General features: G+C 49.9%; 1 protein-coding gene across 7 annotated transcripts in view; it reads right to left on the reverse strand.

Moving 5' to 3' along the window:
• TCOF1 (treacle ribosome biogenesis factor 1) overlaps positions 1-21,411 on the reverse strand; it is a 38,241-nt gene extending 16,830 nt beyond the window's left edge. For 2 of the 7 annotated variants that reach the window (XM_043521281.1, XM_043521280.1), the window contains exons 1-8: positions 21,045-21,344; positions 20,215-20,267; positions 14,809-14,936; positions 11,502-11,605; positions 10,309-10,675; positions 9,344-9,438; positions 8,435-8,701; positions 7,382-7,660 (exon numbers count right to left, since the gene is read on the reverse strand). In XM_043521281.1, coding sequence (XP_043377216.1) covers positions 7,382-7,660; positions 8,435-8,701; positions 9,344-9,438; positions 10,309-10,675; positions 11,502-11,605; positions 14,809-14,936; positions 20,215-20,267; positions 21,045-21,155 — 1,404 coding nt within the window. In that variant the 5' untranslated portion in view covers positions 21,156-21,344. Of the gene's footprint in view, positions 1-7,381; positions 7,661-8,434; positions 8,702-9,343; positions 9,439-10,308; positions 10,676-11,501; positions 11,606-14,808; positions 14,937-20,214; positions 20,271-21,044 lie in introns of all 7 variants that reach the window. The other 5 variants (XM_027833665.3, XM_027833666.3, XM_027833667.3 and 2 more) reach the window with 5 other exon arrangements.
• Positions 21,412-26,081: the final 4,670 nt, after the last annotated feature.

Below are 26,081 nucleotides of genomic sequence, written 5' to 3' on the forward strand. Positions count from 1 at the left end.
AGGACCTGGAAGACAATCAGACAGCAGCATCTGGACACTATGTAAGATTATTTCCCTAAAACGGCCGTGGTATCATTTCATTTCTACAAGGCTGCCACGTCCTAGTGACTGAGCCCAGGCAGGGCTTGGCTGAACTACGCCTGGCTGTAAAACGCCCCCAGGTGAGCTGTGCAGAACACGATCCAGGCCAGCGTGTTTTATGGACCCAGGAGACTGGAAGAAGCCTAAAGCAAAGGGGTGGAGGAGCAGTCTGCCATACTAGAGATGCTGGTACCTGGGAGAAATTCATGAGTAACTACAGATTGAGCTTCTTGTCCTCTCCTCCCTCGCTTCCTTTCTCTCTCACTCTCTGCTGGCCTACAAATAGCTCCCGGCCCAGTGGTGGGAGCATGCCAGAGTTGAATCACCCCTCTACCCCCATGCTCTTTAGTTTATTTGCATAATGCAGAGAGTCAGAAAGCGAGCATGCTCCCCAGAAGCTGTATCAGTCACACGCCAACTCTTGCCTACCGGCATGCACAGGAAGCACCCCCAGCATACCAACAACGAGCTCAGTAACTGGGATGTGTCACGACATAAAAGAATAAAGACTGCCGCTCCAAGGTATGAGCTTAGGACGCAGTCACGCTTCATCTCCCCAAAGGGTCTAGTGGACTATCGCCTCAGCACCGAGTCCAGATAAAAGCTCACGGCCAAATTTTCCGTCACGTCCATTAATACTACATGGCTCCATTTCTGGGTGCCGACAGGAGACGTAGACTCGCTGCACGTCTAAAGTGAGGCACCGGAACATCAGTGTGCCCATAGGACATTTTTGGACTTATTGCACAAGTGGGTTTGGAAAGTCTGAAAGAAGCAGGAGCCTGCAGTTTCTTCAAGGTCAATCTTGTTTGCTTCCCCATTGCACCGGGAAAAAACACAGACACCAAAACACCACCTTTGCAAACAAATGTCTTTGACTAAATAATCCTAAAATCTTCAGCGGTAAACATACTAAATAAGCAGTTTGATGTAGAAATGATGTTCATTTTAATTGTGCTAATCCGCCCCTGCAGTGAAAGATGAAGCAGCTTGCAATTCTCTGTACCTGTCTGGATCTCGCTTAGAAGCGATCGGAAGCTGCAGGATACAGTAAGTCAGTGGTTAAATATAGGCCCAAGTACTTCATGTTCTCCATCTGCCCAGAGACGTTCCACTGGGAGAGCCGGATTGTGGACACAAAAGGGCAGAATGGCTGAACGCCTACTTCCATTCCAAGTCCTTGGCTGCTGGCATCATGAAAGCCAGCCCATTTTGGTTACAGCCTCTCTCGGCAGCAGTGACTGGTACGTGGGAATCCCAAATTTGCAAACAGTGGCAGAAGGAGATATGAAATCCTTTAAATCGCCCTTCAGCAAGAGAGACAGCTACTTCTGCCTGGGATGGGTCTGAGAGGAGATACTCGGAGTGCGGCATTAGGGGGGCTGTGTTGGTGAGTATCTGAGTGTCTGTTGTGGGGACAGTTTGTCAGTTTGACCCTGTGCTTGATTGTTTGAAAAGTGTGAATTGGGAGTGCTTTGTTCCAGGTGAGCCTTGAGTGGGCCTGACTGTTCTAAAAAGCCAGTCAGCTGCGAACCAGTGGAGCGGCGAATAATGGAGAGGCTAACAGAGGGAGTTGGCCTCGGAGTTTGCCAGGGGAGAGCCCACTGAGGCTTTCGTCTTGCAGGCTTCTCTGAGTAGTTACTACAGCACCTGATGAAGCTCTTAGAAGGAAGGTAATATGTATGGTGAGTGTTCAGCTGTTGTGACCTGCACAGGATGTGCCATGTTTGTCTTTCTTCCACAGGACAGAAGCGACTTTGGCTGTACAAAGTGCAAGCTGGTCTCCATATTGGAAGAGAAGGTTGAAGGTCTGGAGAAACAAGTATCGACCCTGCGTTGCTTAAGAAAAACTGAAGATTTCCTGGGCAGACATCAGGATATGCTTCTACGGACACAATGTTCTGAAGATTCAGAGCAGGCTGCGCAGCGGGGACAGAAGGACGGTGAAGAAATTTGGCAGCATGTGTCCTCCAGAAGAAGAAAGGGGAGTGTCCATGTACCAGCAATGCAGATACAGGTAAGGAACTGTTTTCATGGTCTCTCCACAGGTACTAATGCAGAGAGTGGACTAGATGATACATCTGAGGACAGGGAGCAGAAGGAGAGACTCTGCCGATTGGAAGGCATGAGATGCCCTGTCCTAGGGATGTGGTTCCACGACCACCGCTCCCAAGAGAAGGAGGCAGGTGGTGGTGGTGGTCCGGGACTCTCTCCTCAGGGGGATTGAGTCATCTATTTGCCGCCCTGACCGGGAAAACCGAGAAGTCTGCTGCTTGGCAGGAGCTAGGATTCACGATGTGACGGAGAGACTGTGGAGACTCATCAAGCCCTTGGATCGCTACCCCTTCCTACTTCTCCATGTGGGCACCAATGATACTGCCAAGAATGACCCTGAATGGATCACTCAGACTCCATGGCTCTGGGAAGAAGGATAGAGGAGTTTGAGGTGCAAGTGGGGTTCTCGTCCATCCTCCCTGTGGAAGGAAAAGGCCTGGGTAGAGACCGCCGAATCGTGGAAGTCAATGAATGGCTATGCAGGTGGTGTCGGAGAGAAGGCTTTGGATTCTTTGACCATGAGATAGTGTTCCAAGAAGGAGGAGTGCTAGGCAGAGATGGGCTCTACCTAACAAAGAGAGGGAAGAGCATCTTCGCAAGCAGGCTGGCTAACCTAGTGAGGAGGGCTTTAAACTAGGTTCACTGGGGGAAGGAGACCGCCCTGAGGTAAGTGGGATACCGGGAGGAAGCATGAGCAGAAGAGTGCAAGAGGGGAGAGCTCCGGCCTCACACTGAGAAAGCGGGATGATCAGCGAGTTATCTTAAGTGCCTATACACAAATGCAAGAAGCCTGGGAAACAAGCAGGGAGAACTGGAAGCCCTGGCACAGTCAAGGAATTATGATGTGGTTGGAATAACAGACTTGGTGGGATAACTCACATGACTGGAGTACTGTCATGGATGGATATAAATTGTTCAGGAAGGACAGGCAGGGCAGAAAAGGTGGGGGAGTTGCATTGAATGTAAGAGAGCAGTATGACTGCTCAGAGCTCTGGTATGAAACTGCAGAAAAACCTGAGAGTCTCTGGATTAAGTTTAGAAGTGTGAGCAACACAGGCGACGTTGTGGTGGGAGACTGCTATAGACCACTGGACCAGGGGGATGAGGCTTTCTTCCGGCAACTAACAGAAGTTACCAGATCGCAGGCCCTGATTCTCATGGGAGACTTAAATCACCCTGATATCTGCTGGGAGAGCAATATAGCGGTGCACAGGCAATCCAGGAAGTTTTTGGAAAGTGTAGGGGACAATTTCCTGGTGCAAGTGCTGGAGGAACCAACTAGGGGCAGAGCTCTTCTTGACCTGCTGCTCACAAACTGGGAAGAATTAGTAGGGGAAGCAAAAGTGGATGGGAACCTGGGAGGCAGTGACCATGAGATGGTCGAGTTCAGGATCCTGACACAAGGAAGAAAGGAGAACAGCAGAATTCGGACCCTGGACTTCAGAAAAGCAGACTTTGACAACCTCAGGGAACTGATGGGCAGGACCCCCTGGGAGAATAACATGAGGGGGAAGGAGTCCAGGAGAGCTGGCTGTATTTTAAAGAATCGTTAGTGAGGTTACAGGGACAAACCATCCCGATGTGTAGAAAGAATAGTAAATATGGCAGGCGACCAGCTTGGCTTAACAGTGAAATCCTTGCTGATCTTAAACACAAAAAAGAAGCTTACAAGAAGTGGAAGATTGGACAAATGACTAGGGAGGAGTATAAAAATATTGCTCAGGCATGCAGGAGTGAAATCAGGAAGGCCAAATCACACCTGCAGTTGCAGCTAGCAAGGGATGTTAAGAGTAACAAGAAGGGTTTCTTCAGGTATGTTAGCAACAAGAAGAAAGTCAAGGAAAGTGTGGGCCCCTTCCTGAATGAGGGAGGCAACCTAGTGACAGAGGATGTGGAAAAAAGCTCATGTACTCAATGCTTTTTTTGCCTCTGTCTTCACAAACAAGGCCAGCTCCCAGACTACTGCACTGGGCAGCACAGCATGGGGAGGAGGTGACCAGCCCTCTGTGGAGAAAGAAGTGGTTCGGGACTATTTAGAAAAGCTGGACGAGCACAAGTCCATGGGACTGGATGCGCTGCATCCGAGAGTGCTAAAGGAGTTGGCAGATGTGATTGCAGAGCCATTGGCCATTATCTTTGAAAACTCATGGCGATTGGGGGAGGTCCCGGACGACTGGAAAAAGGCTAATGTAGTGCCCATCTTTAAAAAAGAAAAAAAAAAAAAAAAAAAAGGGAAGGAGGAGGATCTGGGGAACTACAGGCCAGTCAGCCTCACCTCAGTCCCTGGAAACACCATGGAGCAGGTCCTCAAGGAATCAATTCTGAAGCACTTAGAGGAGAGGAAAGTGATCAGGAACAGTCAGCATGGATTCACCAAGGGCAAGTCATGCCTGACTAATCTAATTGCCTTCTATGACGAGATAACTAGCTCTGTGGATGAGGGGAAAGCGGTGGACGTGCTGTTCCTTGACTTTAGCAAAGCTTTTGATACGGTCTCCCACAGTATTCTTGCCAGCAAGTTAAAGTAGTATGGGCTGGATGAATGGACTATAACAGTGGTCCCCAATGCAGTGCCCGCAGGCGCCATGGCACCCGCCGGGGCATTTATGTGCGCCTGCCTACTGACAAGGGAGCGCTTCCGCTGGACAACCCGCTGCCGAGGAGCGCGGCCGCCGGACAACCAGCCGCTGAAATGCCACCCAGAAGCAGCGTCATCGAGAAGCGTCACCGCCGAAATGCCACTGCTTCTCGGCGGCATTTCAGCAGCGACACTTCTCAGCGGCATTTAGGCAGCAACGCTTCTCGGCGGCATTTCAGCAGCTGGGCCCGCCATACTCTTCTGGGAAGATGAATATGCTATTGCAACAGAAGGGTTGGGGACCACTGGACTATAAGGTGGATAGAAAGCTGGCTAGATCGTTGGGCTCAACGAGTAGTGATCAATGGCTCCATGTCCAGTTGGCAGGCGGTATCAAGTGGAGTGCCCCAAGGATCAGTCTTGTTCAGTATCTTCATAAATGATCTGGAGGATGGCGTGGACTGCACCCTCAGCAAGTTTGCAGATGACCCTAAACTGGGAGGAGAGGTAGATACGTTGGAGGGTAGGGATAGGATACAGAGGGACCTAGACAAATTGGAGGATTGGGCCAAAAGAAATCTGATGAGGTTCAACAAGGACAAGTGCAGAGTCCTGCACTTTAGGACGGAAGAATTCCATGCACGGCTACAGACTAGGGACCAAATGGGTCAGCAGCAGTTCGGCAGAAAAGGACCTAGGGGTTACAGTGGACGAGAAGCTGGATATGAGTCAGTGTGCCCTTGTTGCCAAGAAGGCTAATGGCATTTTGGGCTGTATAAGTAGGGGCATTCCCAGCAGACTGAGGGACGTGATCGTTCCCCTCTATTCGACATTGGTGAGGCCTCATCTGAAGTACTGTGTCCAGTTTTGGGCCCCACGCTACAAGAAGGATGTGAAAAAATTGGAAAGCGTCCAGCGGAAGCCAACAAAAATGATTAGGGGACTGGAACACATGACTTATGAGGAGCGGCTGAGGGAACTGGGATTGTTTAGTCTGTAGAAGAGAAGAATGAGGAGGGATTTGATAGCTGCTTTCAACTACCTGAAAGGGGGTTCCAAAGAGGATGGATCTAGACTGTTCTCAGTGGTAGCAGATGACAGAACGAGGAGTAATGGTCTCAAGTTGCAGTGGGGGAGGTTTAGGTTGGATATTAGGAAAAACTTTTTCACTAGGAGGGTGGTGAAGCACTGGAATGCGTTACCTAGGCAGGTGGTAGAATCTCCTTCCTTTGAGGTTTTTAAGGTCAGGCTTGACAACGCCCTGGATGGGATGATTTAGTTGGGGATTGGTCCTGCTTTGAGCAGGGGATTGGACTAGATGACCTCCTGAGGTCCCTTCCAACCCTGATATTCTATGATTCTGCCTCAAGTAGAGTATTCTCCTCAACTAAAGACATTGTGGGGAAAATGCATTCTTCACCCATTACTATTGCTAGAAGGGCCAAGTCTCACTGGTATTGCACAAATTCATGATGCAGCATAAACTGCCCCTTTCCCCGACAACACCCCTCGTTCTGAGCCAGCATTAGGATTTGAATCGCAGTGTAGAAATGCCGAGAGACAGACAGACTGGGATAGCACCAATCACTCAGAGAAGTTCACTGAGCCAGCAGACCAGGACAATCCAATGTAAAAGCCAACATGCAGAGCTCATCGGACTCCCACTCCTCCACACCAAATGGGCACAGAGAGAGAGAAAACTCTTGGAGACACAGGGGGAACTAGGTCACAATCTTGCACACACCATCAGACTACGCCTTGCTGGGGTGCCATCTTCAGGAAGACAGAGCGAGCACTTGGGGCCACCATTGATAAGGATGCGCCCTACCAGTAATGACTCCCACGGGCAGTGCTCGCTGCCAGATTAATCATGAGCAACTGAGAAGTGCCAATCCACTCCGTGTGGATTCCTGCCTTGCTAAACACTCAGCCTGACCCCGATCCCACTGGAAGCAATGGAAGTTTTGCCATCAGCTTCAGTGGGAGCTGGTTTCGGCCCATGCAAGCGTGAGCAGACTTTCTGTGCACACAGAAAGCAAGCCCAGGCTGCTTGTGGCCCCATACGTATCCATTCTGGGACCTATGTCACGAGTTCCAGTCAAAAGGAAGCAAGAGGGGAAGGCTCCGACCAGCTACTATTCATATGACAGACCAGCGTCATTGTTTGGATGCAGGCAAATGAACTGTTTCACTCTGGAGTTCTCCATGTACAGTTTTTGCTGGTTTGGCTCCTCACACTGCTGAAGAATGGGAGATGTTTTAAGCCAAGTGATACTATGCTTCGGGCGCCTCCCCCCCGGCCTTGGCTTGTATTTTACTGTAGCGTTTGCAATGACTTCTGTTTGATCTTGTTGGCAGCAGCCAGTTCTTTGGCAAAGCCAAACAAGTTCTATAAAGGAGCCAGAGAATTCAGTAACTATAAACTAGTCACTTGGAAACAGCTGGCCTTTAAAAGATGCATTAAAGCAGGGGGCCGTCAAATCAGAAAACAATTTATAATAGTTCTACAAAGCAAAGATGGAGGAAGGTGAAGGGATACCTTGCCCAGGGCTGCGATTTCATGCATCAGAAAGATTTAGCATCCTAAGCATAGCAGTATGAACAGCCAGACACTAACACAACCATCACCAGCATCTCAGAACCCAACTAGAGGCAATAATTACAAACCTTCTGGCTTATCGGCACTGGGGGTGCCTCGTCCTCGCTGCTCGATGAGTCGCTGCTCTCCGAGCTCTCTTCTGGCTTTGCACTCCCAGCAGCCTTTGCAGCGGTTCTGGTTGTTCCAGGCCCCACGTTGGCCTGGCTGGGCACAGCTGGTTTTGAGGGCTGCTTCCGTGGAGCTGGAGTCGAGGCTTTTGCTGGAGCTGTCTTGGAGGATGGAGGAGCGGTTGAGGCACTTTTCACCCGTGTCGCTGCGGCCTGGGGAGCTTTTGCAGATGAGTTGGTCTAGAGCCAAGAGACAAGACCAGAATAAACACAACAGGAATCCCTGACTTGGGGTGGGGAGATGCGTCTTCCCAGGATAAAATATAAGGGATCAAGATGTAAATCTGGGAAGTGACTGCAAAAAGTGGTAAGGCTGAAAATGCCAAGAGAGGATGGGGGACTAGTGTGGCGAGCCAGGCGTCCCTCGTCAGTCCTCCTGGCCACTGGAAGAAATCTCCTAGAGTGAGGGAACAATGACTGAAATTCCTCAAAAATCTGCTGTGTAACTGGTCACAGCGGCAAACAAACAGTGGGGGGAGAAAAGGCTGCCTACTACACAAGAACATGAACGGCTCTGTTTAACATGCACCATGGCACAGGAACCAATGGTGAAAAGGACCAAACCTCCCCTACCCAGACACAAAAGCAGCAGAAATCAGGTAGCGCTAGAGTTTGCAGATATTGCAGATCCAACACTCAGCTGTGAATTGCCATCTTTCCATGGATCAGATATAGAACTCGGAAGGGTTAGAGTAGAATTTTCCTTTCTTGGGTGGAGAACGCCTGTGTTGGATTTTGGTTAAAAGCACTCATGCAACTTTTGCCTGTTGAAATCAGCACACTTCATTTTCAACTGGTCGCTTGAAGTTTACAGTGGAAACAACCTGGGACCATTAACTACCCTGTTGCAAGTGCCACCTTGCAGTGCATTGTGCCCCTTTTACAAGGTTCCCATTCATAGCATCCCCAGGCCTCGGGACAGGTGTGAGGGACGATAGGCTCAAACTGACCCACCTGTGCTGCTGACGTGGCTTCCTCATCATCACTGTCCGACGAGTCGCTGCTCTCAGAGGTGTCCTCTGCCTTTGCACTCCCAGCAGCCTTTGCAGAAGCGGTCACCTTTGCAGCTCCGGGTTTGCTCTGGGTTGGTGTATCTACTGTTGGTTTCCACGGAGCTGGGTCAGACACTTTCCCTGGGGTCCTCTTGGTGGGTGCTGGAGTGGCTGGCGCGCTTTTCACTGGTGTTGCGTTGACCTGCGCTGCTTTCACAGCTGGTTTTGTCTGGAGACGAGAGAAGAGACTCACTGAGGAGGGGTACGGAACATCTGTGCAGGAGTGTGGGTGGGAGGAAGCCGAAAGGAAATCGGGGGCGAGGTTAGCTCAGGGCACAGGCCTTGATCAGGGGGTGGGATTAGCTACAAACGAGAGTCCCCCACTCTACAGCAATACCACAATTCAGTGCAAGGCCCCTGGGTCGGGCAGCAACTGGTGACTCTGTGGTAGGTTAGTTTACGCTAGAGATGGCGGTTTGGGGACTTTCGTTTCATCAGCATAACAGGCTGCGTCAGTCATTTTACACTCTCTGGGTTCTCAGTATCCCACATGTCTGCATCGAGTGCATCCTACAGGTCAGAGCGGCTCAGGGTTTGCTCCTCCCTCTGCTCTAACCCTCTAGTGAGGGAGCGGGACCCAGACCTTCCCTTTGGAGCTGACAGAGGCTGGGAGGTGCTGTGGGGTGGGGTGGGGATGGGTCTGTTTCCTCAGTGCCCTGGCTTCAGAGAAAACTGTTCCTAGTCCCTACCCCACTGTCAGTCTGGGGAAGGGCCTTAACAACACACAGCCCTGGGAGGTTAGAGGATATGTATGGGTGGTGGCAGTGGGGAATGCTCAAAGCACTCAGTGGACCCTCTTGGAGGTAGATACCTGGAGCGCTGGGGTTTTTAATTCCTCTTCAGAAGAAGTCTCATCGCTCGAGTCCTCACAGCTACTCTCTGCCTTTCCCACCGTTTGCTTCAGTGCTGAAACACCAGAGAGGAGACGTCACTCACGCTGCGCTCTCTTGTCGAGTCCATGCAGAGAGCTATATTCATGCAGCTTTTAGGTTATGGGAACCAGTCAGAAGGCACAGGGGAGAGGCTACAGTCATGTCGCATGGGGGCAGGGCCCAGTGACACTGCTAAAATCTTAGGAACCTACTGAGCATGACAAAAAAATTTTCCGGTCACATATTGAAGATTAATCCCCCCACACCTGTTTAGGAGACCCTCCCTCAAAGAGGACAGTCATCCCAAGTCCCTGCTCCTGGAGCGAGTGCAGTGTGGACACTTACACACACACACACCCTCATTGCCGGATCAGGTCCCAAGCTTGGAGCATTTCTTTTCTGGGGATTTTCCCCTCAAAACATCAGTAACAATTCACTTCTGGCTTGAGACCAAACATGGAAAGTTTCAGTGACTTTTTCAGAGCGCTCAGAATAAAGCAGCGTTCTGGTATCATCCAGTGGCCCGGACATGTCAGCGCTCCATTGTACTGGGCACTGAACGAGACCTTAACTGTAGCATTTGCTCCCCCAGACGCTAGATCCCATCCATTTCTCTATATCTCAGATCCAAGCAATATGTCCCTGAACGCTGCCTGATCTGGTTGTGACTGGCAGTGCTTGTGTTGCTCCTGCTTCTGCCAGGTTTCTTTAGTCTCTACAGGGAGCAGTTTTGGTTTGATGATTATCTGCCAGGAGAGCTGAAGCCACGAGGCCTGCGGCATTAGTAGGAAAGTAATTCAGACCTGATATACTGCAAAGCCAGAACAGAGATGTACGTCTCACGACCAGCACAACAGCTGTGCAATGCTTTAGGAAATGCATCCCAAGCCCATGGGCTTCTCACCTGACTTGGGAGCTGGGAGCTTTGCTGCTGGCATCTTCTCCCCTTCCTCACCCTCTGATGAGTCGCTGCTTTCAGAGCTCTCTGCTGCCTTTGCAGTAGCTGCTGCTTTGCTTTGCCCAACTTTGGCCTGAGTTGCTGCAGCAGGTCCTGGCTTACCAGCACTGGCTTTCTTCTGCCCAGCTTGGGCCGGAGCTGAAGAAGTAGCTGGAGCACCAGGCGTGAGCTTATTTGAGATGCCTTTGCTCTTTCCTGCTCTGGTCTGAACTACAGCAGCAGCCCCAGGCTTACTTGAAGTGGCATTGGCTTTGTTTTGGGCAGCATGCTGCAGAGAGTTAGCAGCTTTGCTACCCGCCGCAGTAGTTCTCACCTGGAGGAAACAACAAAAGAAAGTCAGTTCCAGGACAGCCTTTTGTCCTCTTCATGGAATTGTGAATGCTCTAAACTAGATTTTAGGAACCACCGCCCAGAAAATGCCAAAATGTATCGAGTCGCTAATGCGCTCTGACACGGAGGCTAAAGTCTTTGCATTTAAACAGAGGCACTCGGAGACATGTTCATCCACAGAGCGCCACCAGGGAGCTCAAGGGACTCACACCAGCAACGTAGCTGGCCTTCAGAGGGCACTTCTCCAGGACACCAGCAACCCACGCAGAGTTTTGCTGTGGTCACTGCCCCAATCAGGCAGAAGAGGTTTGGAGGAGGCTTTTGTGTTTTGTTCCCCTGAAGTGAGCACCTAATTAACTGGCGCATGGAGTAAAGAGGGAGTTCAGTGCTCCTCTAACCTCCCTCTCTCTCTCATTAGTGCCACATCTAAACAACGCTCAAGTCTCTTAACTCTTCAAAGTGAATGAAAAGCACTTTCCATGAGAACAGGTTCAACCTCCACAGTCGATTTCCCCTTTACAAAGCCGTATGCACAGCTCCCTCAGGCCTGTCTATAGCAGACGAGGGCGGTCAGTACGGCCATACTGGCAAACCCTCGCAGAGCTGAAGCACTCGTCAGTATAGCTTATATGGGCTCCCCAGATGAAATAAACTGGAGCATCAAAAGCTCTTTTTTGCTGTCCTAACTAGGGTTTGTGACAAACACCACCCCCTCCCCCCAAGCAAGCATTGCTAGAACTTTCTAATGCAGTCCTAGCCGCAGGCCACTAGCAGCCTTGGGGGCGGCCCGGAGACAAGCGTCACCTTACCTCCTTTATTTGCTTTCCAGCCGCTGCCTCCTCTTCTGAAGAGGAGCCTTCGTCCCCCCCGCTCTCTGCCTGCACCGTGGAGTTAGTCACAACAGGGGCGCCAGCTGCCACACAGAAGGGAAAGCCACAAAATACAGAGACTCAAAACACAAGACTAGCTTCCCCTCAACTGGAGACAAAGGTAGTACTAGCTACAGACCCCTGGCGACGCAGAAGCTGGTTCTGCACATTACCATGGTGTCAGAGGAAAGACCTTGTTGCTCCATGAAGAGTTCTCTTCCCCTACCTCTCACCCCTCCTCTCTACGAGCAAAGAGTCAAGTTCTCTTTAGTTGAGAGAAATCCCTGGCTGTTTGTGGCGGACATGGAGCAGAGATGGAATAACGATATAGACACAGCAGGAACTGCTGTGTATTAATCTATGAATATCGAGACGTAATGATGGTATTATTAGAGAGGCCTTGTGTGGACTAGGAAAAACATGCTCTCCTCTCACCCAAATCAAGTTTGCTTAACTTGACTGAAAACACCACTGAACATCAACGCAGACGCAATTTAACCCACTTAGGCTGAGCTCTAGGGGCTCTCCCATAATATTTACCTTAGTGAGTTTAGCACGTGCTAGAGTTCGATGGATTTTTCTTGGCTAGAGTTTTAGAAGGCAGTAATTAGACTGAGCTTGGCACCTCCATCTAGCATCCCACCTTTAAACATTAGGCTAGAGGAACAATGAGGAGTCCTTGTGACACCTTAGAGACTAACAAATTTATTTGGGCATAAGCTTTCGTGGGCTAGAACCCACTTCATCAGATGCATGGAGTGGAAAATACAGTAGCAGGTATATATTACACATCTGCACACACACCGTACATGAAAAGATGGGAGTTGCCTTACCAAGTGGGGGGTCAGTCTAATGAGACAATTCAATTAACACTAGGATACCAAGGGAGGAAAAAAAATCACCTTTGTAGTGGTAATGAGGGGGCCCCATTTCAAACAGTTGACAAGAAGGTGTGAATAACAGTAGGGGGAAATTAGTATGGTAAAATCAGTTTTTGTAATGATCCATCCACTCCCAGTCTTTATTCAGGCCTAATTTGATGGTGTCCAATTTGCAAATTAATTCCAGTTCTGCAGATTCTCATTGGAGTCTGTTTTTGAAGTTTTTTTGTTGAAGAATTGCCACTTTGAAGTCTGTTATTGAGTGACCAGGTAGGTTGAAGTGTTCTCCTACTAGTTTTTGAATGTTATAATTCCTGATGTCAGATTTGTGTCCATTTATTCTTTTGCACAGAGACTGTCTGGTCTGGCCAATGTACATGGCAGAGGGGCACTGCTGGCACATGATGGCATATATCACATTGGTAGATGTGCAGGTGAATGAGCTCCTGATGGTGTGGCTGATGTGGTTAGGTCCTATGATGGTGTCCCTTGAATAGATATGCGGACAGAGTTGGCACCAGGATTTGTTGCAGGGTTTGGTTCCTGCGTTAGTGTTTTTGTTGTGTGGTGTGTAGTTGCTGATGAGTATTTGCTTCAGGTTGGGGGGCTGTCTGTAAGCGAGGACTGGCCTGTCTCCCAGGGTCTGTGAGAGTGAGGGATCGTCCTTCAGGATAGGTTGTAGATCCTTGCTGATGCGCTGGAGAGGTTTTAGTTGGGGGCTGTAGGTGACGGCTAGTGGCGTTCTGTTACTTACTTTGTTGGGCCTGTCCTGTAGTAGGCGACTTCTGGGTACCCTTTTGGCTCTGTCAATCTGTTTCTTAACTTCACCAGGTGGGTATTGTAGTTTTAAGAATGCTTGATAGAGATCCTGTAGTTGTTTGACCACTATGGTTACCTACATGTTTTCAGCTTTCATCCAGACCACATCACACGATCCATTGTCTACAGCCAAGCTCTAAGATACAACCGCATTTGCTCCAATTCCTCAGACAGAGACAAACACCTACAGTATCTCTATTAAGCGTTCTTAAAACTACAGTACCCACCTGGTGAAGTTAAGAAACAGATTCACAGAGCCAGAAGGGTACCTAGAAATCACCTTCTACAAGAAAGGCCCAAAAGTGATTTTTCCTCCCTTGGTATTTACTGTTAATTGAATTGTCTTGTTAAACTGACCCCCCACTTGGTAAGGCAACTCCCATCTTTCCACATACTGTCTGTCTGTCTCTCTCTGTGTGTACACACACTATATATATATATATATATATATATATATATATATATATATATATATATATATACACACACACACACACACACCTGCTACTGTATTTTCCACTCCATGCATCTGATGAAGTGGATTCTAGCCCATGAAAGCTTATGCCCAAATAAACTTGTTAGTCTCTAAGATGCCACAAGGATTCCTCGTTGTTTTTGCTGATACAGACTAACAGGCTACCGGGAACAGCCTGCCAGAGAGGCAGTGGAAGAGCTCACCTCCTCCACCAGACCTGGCTGAAATCACATGGGTAAGCTTTAAAAAAAAAAAAAAAAAGCATTCCCCCTGGGCTGACCTATGGCAAGTCCTCCTAAGAGCCTGCTGCTTGTGCATGCAGCCAATCCTGAGTTCTCGGTTAGTCTGCCCCAGACTCCTCGCTGATGAACGGGGCTCAAATGGGAAACCGCCGCTCCTCCCAGCAGCTGCACTCAACTGCAGAGATAGGGAAATTGAGGCACAGAGGCAAAAATGACTTGCTCGGGGTCACCTAGCAGCAAGGGCGGTGGGTATAATAGGCCAGGGGAGGTTCTGCCTCCCCCAGCGCTGCCGCGGCCCCTGGGTTGCGGGGTTTGGCAGCAAAGTTTTTGCTTTATGATGTCCTTTGCAGGTTCCTGCACAGGTTGGGTCTGGGGAGGGGAGGCACTGCGTGGCTTCGGCCATCCCAGGGCTTCTCCGGGCGGGCCTTGGGGCTTCGGCTGGCCCAGGGCTTCTGCGGCCGGGGGGGGGGGGGGCACCTCTCTGGGCAGGGGGCTTGTGGCTCCAGCCACCGGGGGGAATGCGACACAGGGGGTCTCGGGGCTCTGGCCATGGGGAAGGCACGGGAAGAAGGGGTGGAGTCAGGGACTAGCCTCCCCAGAGAGGGGGCTCCAGCCACTGCCCATGTCCAGCAGGCCAGTGGAAGAGCTGGGTTTAGAACCCAGATCTTCTGAGTCCCAATCTGTGGCTCTAACCACTAGGCCACACCATAACAAGCTCCGCTAGAACAGTGGTGAGCCACATATTATTAAGCTATCAGAGCATCAGCTGCACCCGTTGCCTGCTAGCCCTCTCTGTTGTCCGATCCACGTGGGCCGTTCTTGGCTCTTACCCTTCCCAGCTTTTGTTTCCTCTTCCGAACTTTCAGAGCTGCTCTGGGGATCAGGCACCCTGATCTTCTTTGCTGGAATGCCTGCCCCCAAGTTGCTTGTCTTTCGTTTCTTGGTGTTTGAGGGAGTTCTGTAGGAGAGATTTTTCAAGAACAGGGAGGTGGTGTTAAAAAGGGAAACGGCATTAAATAGCAGAAACACTTATCAATTCACCCAGCCTCCTTCCCCCAGGGTCAGCATAGGAACTGCCATTCCTCTGCAGTAACCTCAGGTGCCTGACTCTGGAGCGACGTAGGTTGATCTGAAGAGAATTCCCCATAATCCTTCTTAGCCAAACCCTGGATGTGACACCTCACAGGAACGTGAAGAGGAGAGATGGCTAGAAATGAATTCCATCTGTATAGGGCAGGGCCAGTAGCCAGAGTCAGGAAAATTAGCCTCAAGTATTTGGAAAAATGCTGTTCTTGCTCTGACAGTCAAATGATTAAACTCTTATCTAGCGCTTTTCCTCAGCGTATCTCAACGTGCTTTACCAAGGTGGTCAGTATCATTACCCCGATTTTACCGATGGGGAAACTGAGGCACAGAGCAGGCAAGCTGCTTGCCCAAGGTCACCCAGCAGGCCAATGGCAGAGCTAGGAATAAAACCCTGAACTCCTGAGCCCCAGTCCAGTGCTCTATTTAATGTCTAGTCAGCCTCATGTTAGAACTCAGCACTGGCTAGACTTGTTTTATATGGCTTGGTCCTACTGGACAAGCTCCAAACAGATATATGGAGGCTAATGGATTGTGATGCAAAACTGACCCATGACCTAGAGGCTACACACCCATTCAGACTTGGATGGTCACACCTATGGGACACAAAATTATGATATGAACTGGATTTATGGGTGAAAATCATAGACTTGTAGGACTGGAAGGGACCTTGAGAGGTCATCTAGTCCAGTCCCCTGTGTTCATGGCAGGACTAAGTATTATCCAGCAGTTCTCAAGCCACAGCCCAATTAGCACACAGCTGCAGCCCAGCTATGTGCGGAAAAAAAAATTCAGTTTGTCGCTCTGGTCCGGCATGGGGTGGGGCCGGTTGAGGGAGGGCCGGCCCCACGGAGCCTGGCAAGAGCGCTCCTGCCAGCAGGGAAGGCGAAGCAGGCCCGGCGAAGCAGGCCCCTGTGGCAAGTGAAGAGCTCAGCAGTCCAATGCAGGGGGCCTGGCTGGGCAAGTGAGTCCTGAGGGAGAGAGCCCGGCCTGTGATTGCCTGGCAGATATCTACCAGCAAAACAGTGAATGCAGCAGGGGTGCAGGGAAGTGGGGTGAGTCCGGGGGCGGGGATCTGGCCAGTGAGACGGTAGGGGGTGCTGGGCAGTGGAGAGGTTTGTGGGGGGTTCTGGGCACCATAGGTGCAGGAACTAGGGGTTTGGGGGGTGCTACAGCACCCCCAGGCTTTAGGCAGGGCTCCACTCCTGGCCCCGCTCTGTGCAGGGGTCTCGGGGGGTGGGGGGATTGGACAGGGGAGCGCTGGGCATAGGGAGTCAGTGTGACACGGGCCTGCCCCCAAGGGGAAGGGGCATGCTGGCAGTGCAGGGCTGGGCAGGCCAGTGTGTGTCTGGCACAGTGGTTCTCAATCTGCAGACCACAACAGTAAGTAGGTTGAGAACCACTGATCTAGACCATCCTGGACAGGCCCCTGTTTGTCTAGTCTGCTCTTAAAAATCTCCAATGGCAGAGATTCCAAACTCCCTAGGCAATTTATTCCACCGCTTAACCACCCTGACAGTTAGGAAGTTTTTCCTAATGTCCAACCTAAACCGCCCTTGCTGCAATTTAAGCCCATTGCTTCTTTCCTATCCTCAGAGGTTAACGAGAACAATTTACCTCCCTCCAATCTTTTACGTACCAAACTGTTATAATGTCCCCACTCAGTCTTCTCTTTTCCAGACTAAAGAAACCCAATTTTTTCCAATCTTCCCTCATAGGTCATGTTTTCTAGACCTTTAATCATTTTTGTTGCTCTTCTCTGGACTTTCTCCAATCTGTTCACATCTTTCTTGAAATGTGGCACCCAGAACAGGCACAATACTCCACTGAGGCCTAATCAGCACGGAGTAGAGCGGACAAATTACTTCTCATGTCTTGGTTACAACACTCCTGCTAATACGTCCGGAAAGATGTCTGCTTTTTTGCAACAGTGTTATACCGTTGACTCATATTTAGCTTGTGACGCACTGTGACCCCAAGATCCCTTTCTGCAGTACTCCTTCCTACGCAGTCATTTCCCATTTTGTGTGTGTGCAACTGATTGTTCCTTCCTAAGTGGAGTACTTGGCATTTGTCCTTATTGAATTTCATCCTATTTACTTCAGACCATTTCTCCAGTTTGTCCAGATCATTTTGCATTTTAATCCTATCCTCCAAAGCACTTGCAATCCCTCCCAGCCTGGTATCATCCGCAAAGTTTACTCTGTATACCATTATCTAAATAATTGATGAAGATATTGAATAGAACCGAATCCAGAACTGATCCCTGCAGGACCCCACTCATTATGCCCTTCAGCTTGACTATGAAACACTGATAACTACTCTCTGGGAATGGTTTTCCAACTGGTTTTGCTCCCACCTTATAGTAGCTTCATCTAGGTTGTATTTCCCTAGTTTGTACATGAGAAGGTAATGTTAGACAAAAAATCAGAAGCTTTCGTAAAGTCAAGCTATACCACATCTACCGCTTCCCCACCAGCCACAAGATTTGTTACCCTGTCAACCCTATCAGGTTGGTTTGGCACGATTTGTTCTTGACAAATCCATGCTGACTGTTACTTATAACCTTATTATCTTATAGGTGTTTGGAAATTGATTGCTTAATTATTTGCTCCATTATCTTTCTGGGTACAGAAGTTAAGCTGATTGGTCTGTAATTCCCCAGGTTGTTCTTATTCCCCTTTTTATAGATGGGCACTGTATTTGCCCTTTTCTAGTCCTCTGGAATCTCTCCCGTCTTCCATGACTTCTCAAAGATAATCACTAATGACTCAGATATCTCCTCAGTCAGCTCCTTGAATATTCTAGGACGTATTTCATCAGGCCCTGGTGACTTGAAGACATCTACCTTGTCTAAGTAATTTTTAACTTGTTCTTTCCCTATTTTAGCCTCTGATCCTACCTCATTTTCACTGGCATTCACTATGTTTAGACATTCAATAACCACCAACTTTCTTGGTGAAAACCGAAACAGAGAAGCCATTAAGCACCTCTGCCATTTCCACATTTTCTATTATTGTTTCCCCTCCCTCACTGATTAATTGCCGGGTCTTCCTCTTGCTTCTAGTGTATTTGTAGAATGTTTTCTTGTTACCCTTTATGTCTCTAGCTAGTTTAATCTCATTTTGTGACTTGGCCTTTCTAATTCTGCCCCTACATACTTGTATTATTTGTTTATATTCATCCGTTGTAATTTAACCTAATTTCCACTTTTTGTGGGACTCTTTTTCGAGTTCCAGAACCCCGCCCATCGCTGTAGGTAGGCTCTACACTGAAGCGCTGCAGCTGCAGCATTTCAAGTCTAGACAAGCCCTCCGATTTTTCAGAGCAGAAGGGACCATTCTGATCATCTAATGTGGCCTCCTGCATAACACAGGCCAAAGAACCTCACCCAATAATCTCTGCATCAGGCGCATAATCTCTGTTCGAGCTAAATTATCTAAGGCAAAACCTTTTACTGCGCCAACTTCTGTTGGTGAGAGTACTTTTCCCAGACCCGAAGAAGAGCTCTGTGTGGCTCGAAAGCTTGTCTCTGTCACCAGCAGAAGTCAGACCAATAAGAGATATTACCTTACCCACCTAGCCTCTCGAATATCCCGGACAGACATGGCTACAGCTACTCTGCATAAGACAAATGTGTTACAACAACAGATTGGGTCTTCTCTTCCAATCTGATCCTATATAACCGTTCTATGTATCAATTCCCTTCATAACCCGACTATGTAAGATGAGAAGAGACTATTTTTTTTAACCACTTAAATGAAGCCTCTCTGGCTGCTTAAGGAGAGTATTAAAAGGCTCCAAAGAAAGTCCCATCCCGTTCTCCTTAGCCAGACGTGTAATGGCTGCAGAGCGATGGATGAAAGGGAGTGTGCTTGGAGGCTATTAAGATGGGTCAAGAAGGGGAGGGGCATCATCTTCAAGGCCAAAAATTGAGAGACAGAGAAAGTTGTTCCAAGAAGAAGAACTTCTCCAGGTTATGGTGCTTTTGGTGAGCATGGTATCGGATAGATAAATACAATCATAGGTCCCTGCCACGACTAGTTTACACTCTAGTCTAGACATAACAGCAAAGAAAGACAACAAACAAAGGGTGTGTTTGGGGTTGCATGAGTGGGGGTGGTATTATAGGGTAACATTACATGTGCATTTTGAAAAAATACACGTATGTAATATAGGGGTGGTTGTAGGAGTATCTAGAATGATCTGTCATGGTGCAATACAAATTAAGACATTAAGGTAGTAGCACAGAAAATTAAATCTCAGCTCCACCTTTGCATCAGTTGAGTTTCTTGAATCAAGTTGTAGAATTTCTCATGATCACATAGGGCCATAAACATGAAAGAAAGGAGATCAGAGAGATACACAGCAAGAGTAAGGAGAGGGCCAAGGACTGTCAGGATACACAGTATTTCATTGTGTGATACTTTAGATACAATGAAACCTATAAGCTATTCTCTGGGGTTATTAGTACAATTTGGTTCAACCTTGAATAACTCTCTCGACTCGGGTATTTCTCCTGCAAATGACTCGGTGCAGGCTGACTCTTGTAGCCCTAGCTAAGAGATTTTTTCGGATCCCTTTGGTGGCTGTCATAAATCAGATTTCACCCCGTGTGGCATCACCCTTCCATGGGTTAAAACACAGCAATCAGCCCGTGGAGAACGTGCGGATGCTGAACACCATCATTTCATTCTTTATTAACATGAAGGCCCCAATGCTGCAAACATGCACACAAGTAGGTTACTTGCACAACCAGTCTCTAATGAAATCCTAATGAAGTCAATGGGGTTAGTCCACGGGAAAGAAAAATCACTAGGAAAACATCTTAACTGGTGAAACATGCTCCCCCTCCTCTAATACCTCAAAAGAGTCACCAGCGAGAATAGCATCCAGCTTTCTAATGTAATAAAGGTAAGGCCTGCCCTCTGGGCTGAGAAATTTCAGCCCAAACAGGGGTGTTACCTGGGTTAGGGTTAGAGACACTTCCATCCTAGGTACATGATCATCTTGACATTAGTGGGAATATTTCCAAATTGCCCCATTCCAATTAATCAGACATACCAATGTAATCAAACCTGGTTATTTCTATGAGGAGAGTGAGATATGACCTGCCTTCCACTTCATAACCATTCCCTCTCAGACAGACTTACTTTTGCCAGTGGGTGAAGATGTCCTCAAGAGAGGTCAACTGTGGAGGAAACTCCTTCTGTAGGAGGAGAAGAAAGGAAAGAATGGGCACTGTGTTTACCTCATGAAAGCACACAGATTATGGAGTCCAAAGTAACGCCATGGGGCATGACAGACATGAACCAGTACGTCTCACCAGGTCCCTCCAGAGTAACCCAATGTGCTAGTGCTAAAGGGTCACCTGCCCATGGACTCAGGGGAGCCCAGCCCCTGGGGCAGCCATGCCCTGGCCCCCACGTAGGGGTGCTGCAGGGTTACACCTGCCCAGGTGCTCAGGGGAGCCCAGGAGCAGCCGTGCCCGGGTCCCCATGTGGGGGTGCTGCAGGTTTACCTGCTCAGGGGAGTCCAGGAGCACCACACGGGGGTGCTGCAGGGTTACACCTGCCCACGCGCTCAGGGGAGCCCAGGAGCAGCCGTGCCCGGGTCCCCACATGGGGGTGCTGCAGGGTTACCTGCTCAGAGGAGCCCAGGGGCACCACGTGGGGGTGCTGCAGGGTTACACCTGCCCACGCGCTCAGGGGAGTCCCCACGTGGGGGTGCTGCAGGGTTACCTGCTCAGGGGAGCCCAGGGGCACCACGTGGGGGTGCTGCAGGGTTACACCTGCTCACGCGCTCAGGGGAGCCCAGGAGCGGCCGTGCCCGGGTCCCCATGTGGGGGTGCTGCTGGGTTATCTGCTCAGGGGAGCCCAGGGGCACCACGTGGGGGTGCTGCAGGGTTACACCTGCCCACGCGCTCAGGGGAGCCCAGGAGCAGCCGTGCCCGGGTCCCCACGTGGGGGTGCTGCAGGGTTACCTGGCCGAGCTGCAGCTGCAGCTCCCGCGCTGCCTTGGCGTAGCCAGCGCGCAGCAGATGCTGGTGAATGAGGGCCAGCAGCTCCCTCGGGCCCGTGCTCGGCGCTGCCATGCTGCTCCCGCCCGGCCTCTGCCCTGACTACGGCCGCTGGGGCGACGCCCGGGCGACCTGGCGGCTCGTGCACCGGGGCTGCAGCGGGGACGCAGGGAAACACATGCCCCCTTAGACACCTCCCGCCGCCTCTAGTCCCCTTTGACCACGGGCACCACGCGCCGGGCTTCCTCTTCCCCACGCGCGGCCCGGGGCCTGCCGGGAAGTGTAGTCCGCCCGGGTCGCCGCCACCGCCTCCTCGTGGCTCCGGGCCGCCAAAGGCCCGCGGGCGGCGGCTCTGCCTGCGGGGCGGGGCCCGCCGGGGGGGGGTGCAAGGCCTCGTGGGGGAGGCCGCGAGCAGGGTTCAGGGTTAGACGCAGGGGGGCCCAAGGCAGAAAGCTGAAGCCCCGCTGCAAGGGGCCGCAGCCCTGAGCCCCACCGCCGGGGGCCGAAGCCTGAGCAATGTAGCCTTGCGGGGCCCCCTGCGTGGGGTGGGGCCCCAGGCCATTGCCCCGCTTGCCGCCCCGAAACGCCGTTGTCGTGGCACAGCTGGGCCCTGGGGATTTTCTAGCATCATGTGGAGGGGGGCGAACCCCGGTGTCAGGGGCCAGGCACGGGCCAGGCGGGTGCATGCAGGGAGAGGTGGCTGGTTTGCCCACCCGTGGGGGCTGGCCCCCCTCAGATGGCTGGGGGTGAATGGAGGGGGCTTGGTTGCGGTGAGGCGCACGCTCTGCCCGGGACTCCTTCCTCGGCACAATGACAGGTTTCAGAGTGGCAGCGTGTTAGTCTGTATTGGCAAAAAGAACAGGAGGACTTGTGGCACCTTAGAGACTAACCAATTTATTGGAGGATAAGCTTTCGTGAGCTACAGCTCACTTCATCCTATGCACTGAATGCTTATGCTCCAATAAATTGGTTAGTCTCTAAGGTGCCACTAGTACTCCTTTTCTTTCCTCGGCACGGGGATCCTTTCAAAGCGGACCCGCTCTCCACCCGCAGTGAGTGCCGCAGGGCCGGTGTGCGGGTGAGCTGTGCTTTGCTTAGGCAGGAGAGGAGGTTTCCAGTCTTTTGAGGGTTTCTCGGGTGAGTGGGAGACAGTGAGGAAGGGCGGGGGAGGCACTGAAAAAAAATCAGTGTTTCAGGGCATTTGTTTGGTGGATGATCATATTAAATAATTGATAACCATTTACATTTATGACAGGTTTCAGCGTAGCGGCCCTGTTGGTCTGTATTCGCAAAAAGAACAGGAGTACTTGTGGCACCTTAGAGACTAACCAATTTATTTGAGCATAAGCTTCCGTGAGCTACAGCTCAATGCATCCGATGAAGTGAGCTGTAGCTCACGAAAGCTTATGCTCAAATAAATTGGTTAGTCTCTAAGGTGCCACAAGTCCTCCTTTTCTATTTACATTTATGTTGCGCCTCCCATCGCAAAGAATTCCAAAACACTTGCAAACTACAAGCCTGAGGTGATGCCCATTGTAGTCAGTGGAAGTGACTTCAATAGATCATGCCTTAGATACCTAGAACACCACTGGATGCAGCCACTTCTGGGGTGGAGGGTATCAGACAGGGACATTTGAAAGATTTAAATAGAGACTATAAATAGGGGCATTTATATATCTTCTAAGCCAAAGGAAGAACATTAATTGGGAGAGCTTGAGGGAGAGCGTTGACAAATGATAACTTTATTTTCAAAAATTGTTTAGGAAAGTAGCTATTTTCTCCTAAATAGGGACAGATACTCTATACAGAAATTTTGGCCACTGACATGAGTTCAACTCTTTTATGAAAAGTGCCATGGGATAGTTAACAGAGAGCAGGCAGAACCTCTGTTTTAAACAGCTCCCCAGCAGGGCTGCCAACTCCACGCAGTACAAAAAACATGAGTCGGGCTCCAAAATAATGAGATTCCCTTAAAATCATAAGATTTTTTAATTATAAAAGTTTGGGAATTCATTTTACTTGCCTTTTGGCTTCTAAGTGTTTGTGGGTCAGATCTGCACACTTTTCTCTGCGAACATGTGGGCTAGAAACACTTTTAAACAAAAATGAAAGCTGGAATTCTGACAAGCCTGTGACTCCAGGAACTTTAAGATAAACACCAAATTTCATGAGGCCTAAAAACACATGCACAGCCTCATGGAACTCAGTGTAACAACCTCAGAATAGTCCTGATCTGACCGCCACTTTGACTGCTTTAGTGCTGAGTTGGCATTCGGCTGTTTTGGGGAACATGCATTTGGGCTTCCATCATTTTTTCTTAAAAACCAATCCTGGGACACAAAGTAGCAGAGTGAGTGGGACGGGGGTGGACAGCCCAAGTAACCACACAAACACACAACAAACCCCCTCCTCCACAGTGCTGATACCTTCCAGGAAAAAGCTGGCTACGTTTATTATGGCAGAGGTGTTGGTTTATTTTTGGAAGGTTTAATAATGTTCAAAGTGCAAATACAGAACCTTTATTTGTATTTATTGAAGAGATTAAATATAACACTGGCTGAGTTCCAGCTGGCTTTGAAGCTAAATCTCCCCAACCATCATCATCATCATCATCATCTAAGGTAATAAAGCCACTGGCCAGGTGGCAGCCTTACAGTTACAGCAAGACAGACTCTGGCTAGTTGTTTCAGTGAGTGACTCACTGATGGATCATTGGCCAGCAATATGAATATGCACAGTGCATTTTGGTGAGTGGGTCGGAGCCCCTGACTGAGCTGCTGAGCTGGAGAAATGTAAGTGGGGTAGAATTCAAACAGTCCTTTGTTAGGTTTTAAATGACTCGTAATGCTGTAAATTGCTTGTTTCAGAGTAGCAGCCGTGTTAGTCTGTATTCGCAAAAAGAAAAGGAGTACTTGTGGCACCTTAGAGACTAACCAATTTATTTGAGCATAAGCTTTCGTGACGAAAGCTTATGCTCAAATAAATTGGTTAGTCTCTAAGGTGCCACAAGTACTCCTTTTCTTTTTGTAAATTGCTTGATTGTCAGAGAGCAAGAGATTGAAGGCCTGATTCTTCTTTCACTTGCTCTGGGGCAAATCAGGAGTGACTTCATGAAAGTCAGTTCAGTGTACAAACAGGCATGAGAATTGGACCCAGAGACCATGGGTGCCAGGTTTGTATAATTTTTGGTGGTGCCCAGAACAGGTCCCAGAGCCATCCCGTCCAGGGACGGACTGAGGCAACAGCCCTTGGCCCCATGCTTTGGGGGGCCCCGCGCTTCAGGGGGATTTGGGGTCCCGGCAGAGCCATCCCGTCCATAGGATGGACTGGGACAACCGCCCTGGGCCCCATGCTTTGGGGGACCCCACAATTCCAGGGGACACAGGGTTCAGGGCAGCCTGGGAGATTCGGAGGGCCTGGCAACAGCAGCAGTGAGCGACCCGGCCCCAGTCCGCCCCTGCTCTGCCATCTCCCCTCCCCCATTCCACCCCTTCCCCCAACCGCCCACCCTGCCTCTTTCCAGCTTCCACCCCCTCCCCCGAGCAACGTCGGGAGCCGATGGAGCGGGGCGGGCTGGGTCACTTGCTGATGCCGGCGCCAGGCCCCCTGCTGACCCCCCAGGCCACTCTGGACCCCGCATCCCCCTGAAGCGCGGGGCCCTGCAAAGCGCGGTAAGCCGAAACATTGTTGGAGCCGGGCCCATGTTTCGAAGTATTGGTGGAGCACAGGCACCACGGGCCCATATAACTCGCTGCCTATGCCAGAGACTTACATGGGACACTCTGTCTTGTAGATATAATTAGACACAGATGTTGACCTACTTTGACATGGTCCCATCTGGAAGGTTGTTTTACCTCCAGGAGTCTTTCCATTTGCTTTGCTTTGGTCCCGCACAAAGCTAACATTGCAACGGCTGTGAAATTGTTCTTAGAAAATTGAGTGGGGCTGAGCATCAATTACGCAGTACAATCCAGTGCCCATATCTCTGACAAGAAATTGCACTAGGAGCTTCTCTTGAGCTGTCGAGTGCTCTGTCCGCTGGCACCCCCTTCAAAGAGTTTCTGTTCGTTGCAAAGATTCATTTAAAAACAGAGCCCAAAGGCAGAGCTTGCCCCACTAGTCAAGAGGTTAATGATCTGTCTGTCAAGTAGGAGACTATATTCCTTAGCACTTTCCATCTGCAAAACTCTTTACAGTCATTCTCATCGCTCCTCTGGGAGGTAGGTCAGTGAAGTACTGAGTTAGTGACTAGCCTTAGGTCATGGAGAGAGCTAGGCCTAGAGGTTTAAAAAACTCATGAACAGGATTTCAAGTGCTCAGCACCTGGAGATGGCCAGATTTTCGCTTCCATTTCGGTGCCTAGCACTATTTTTCCAAAGCACCGCAAGGATTTAGGAACATAAGTGCCATTCAAAGTTAATGGGAGTTGTGCTCCTAAATCCCATAAGTGCTTTTGAAAATCTGCCCCCTTGTGGCTAGAGCTGTGATTCGCATGCTGGAATCACAACTTCAACCCTGAGAAAAACCACTCATTGCTCAAGGCCTGGATTTGACTTGTGCTCTCTCTCTCTCTCTCGCTCAGTTTAACATGATTGAGAAGTCCCATGCAGGCTAAAGCTGTGTTAGATGGCCATGTTGTAGCTTAGGCTGCCCCTAGTCTGAATAGTAATGGAGCTTTTCAAGCAGGTTAACTCGCTTGAGCTAGGATAACTGCAAAACATCCCCCTTTTGGCCCTTTGGGTTAGCCTGGGTAGGAGGGCTGCTGTCCCCTTCAGTTGTGTGAGGAATGAGGTTGAAGGGCTCCAAAGAGAAGGCTAATTCCTGCTGGCCGTACTCACACGAGCCGCCCCACTGACTGCAGTGGTACTGTTTGCAGGAGTAAGCAGGATTTGGCTTCTTCGCCTCAGCCAGAAGAAAAGTGGCTGAAATACAGTAAGTCCTAATAGCAGCAAAATGGAAAGTGGGGGGAATCAGGTGGCCTGGAGGCTGAGGGACAGATGG

This window comes from Chelonia mydas, chromosome 8 (genome assembly GCF_015237465.2).
Source record: "Chelonia mydas isolate rCheMyd1 chromosome 8, rCheMyd1.pri.v2, whole genome shotgun sequence".
Classification (NCBI taxonomy): domain Eukaryota; kingdom Metazoa; phylum Chordata; order Testudines; family Cheloniidae; genus Chelonia; species Chelonia mydas.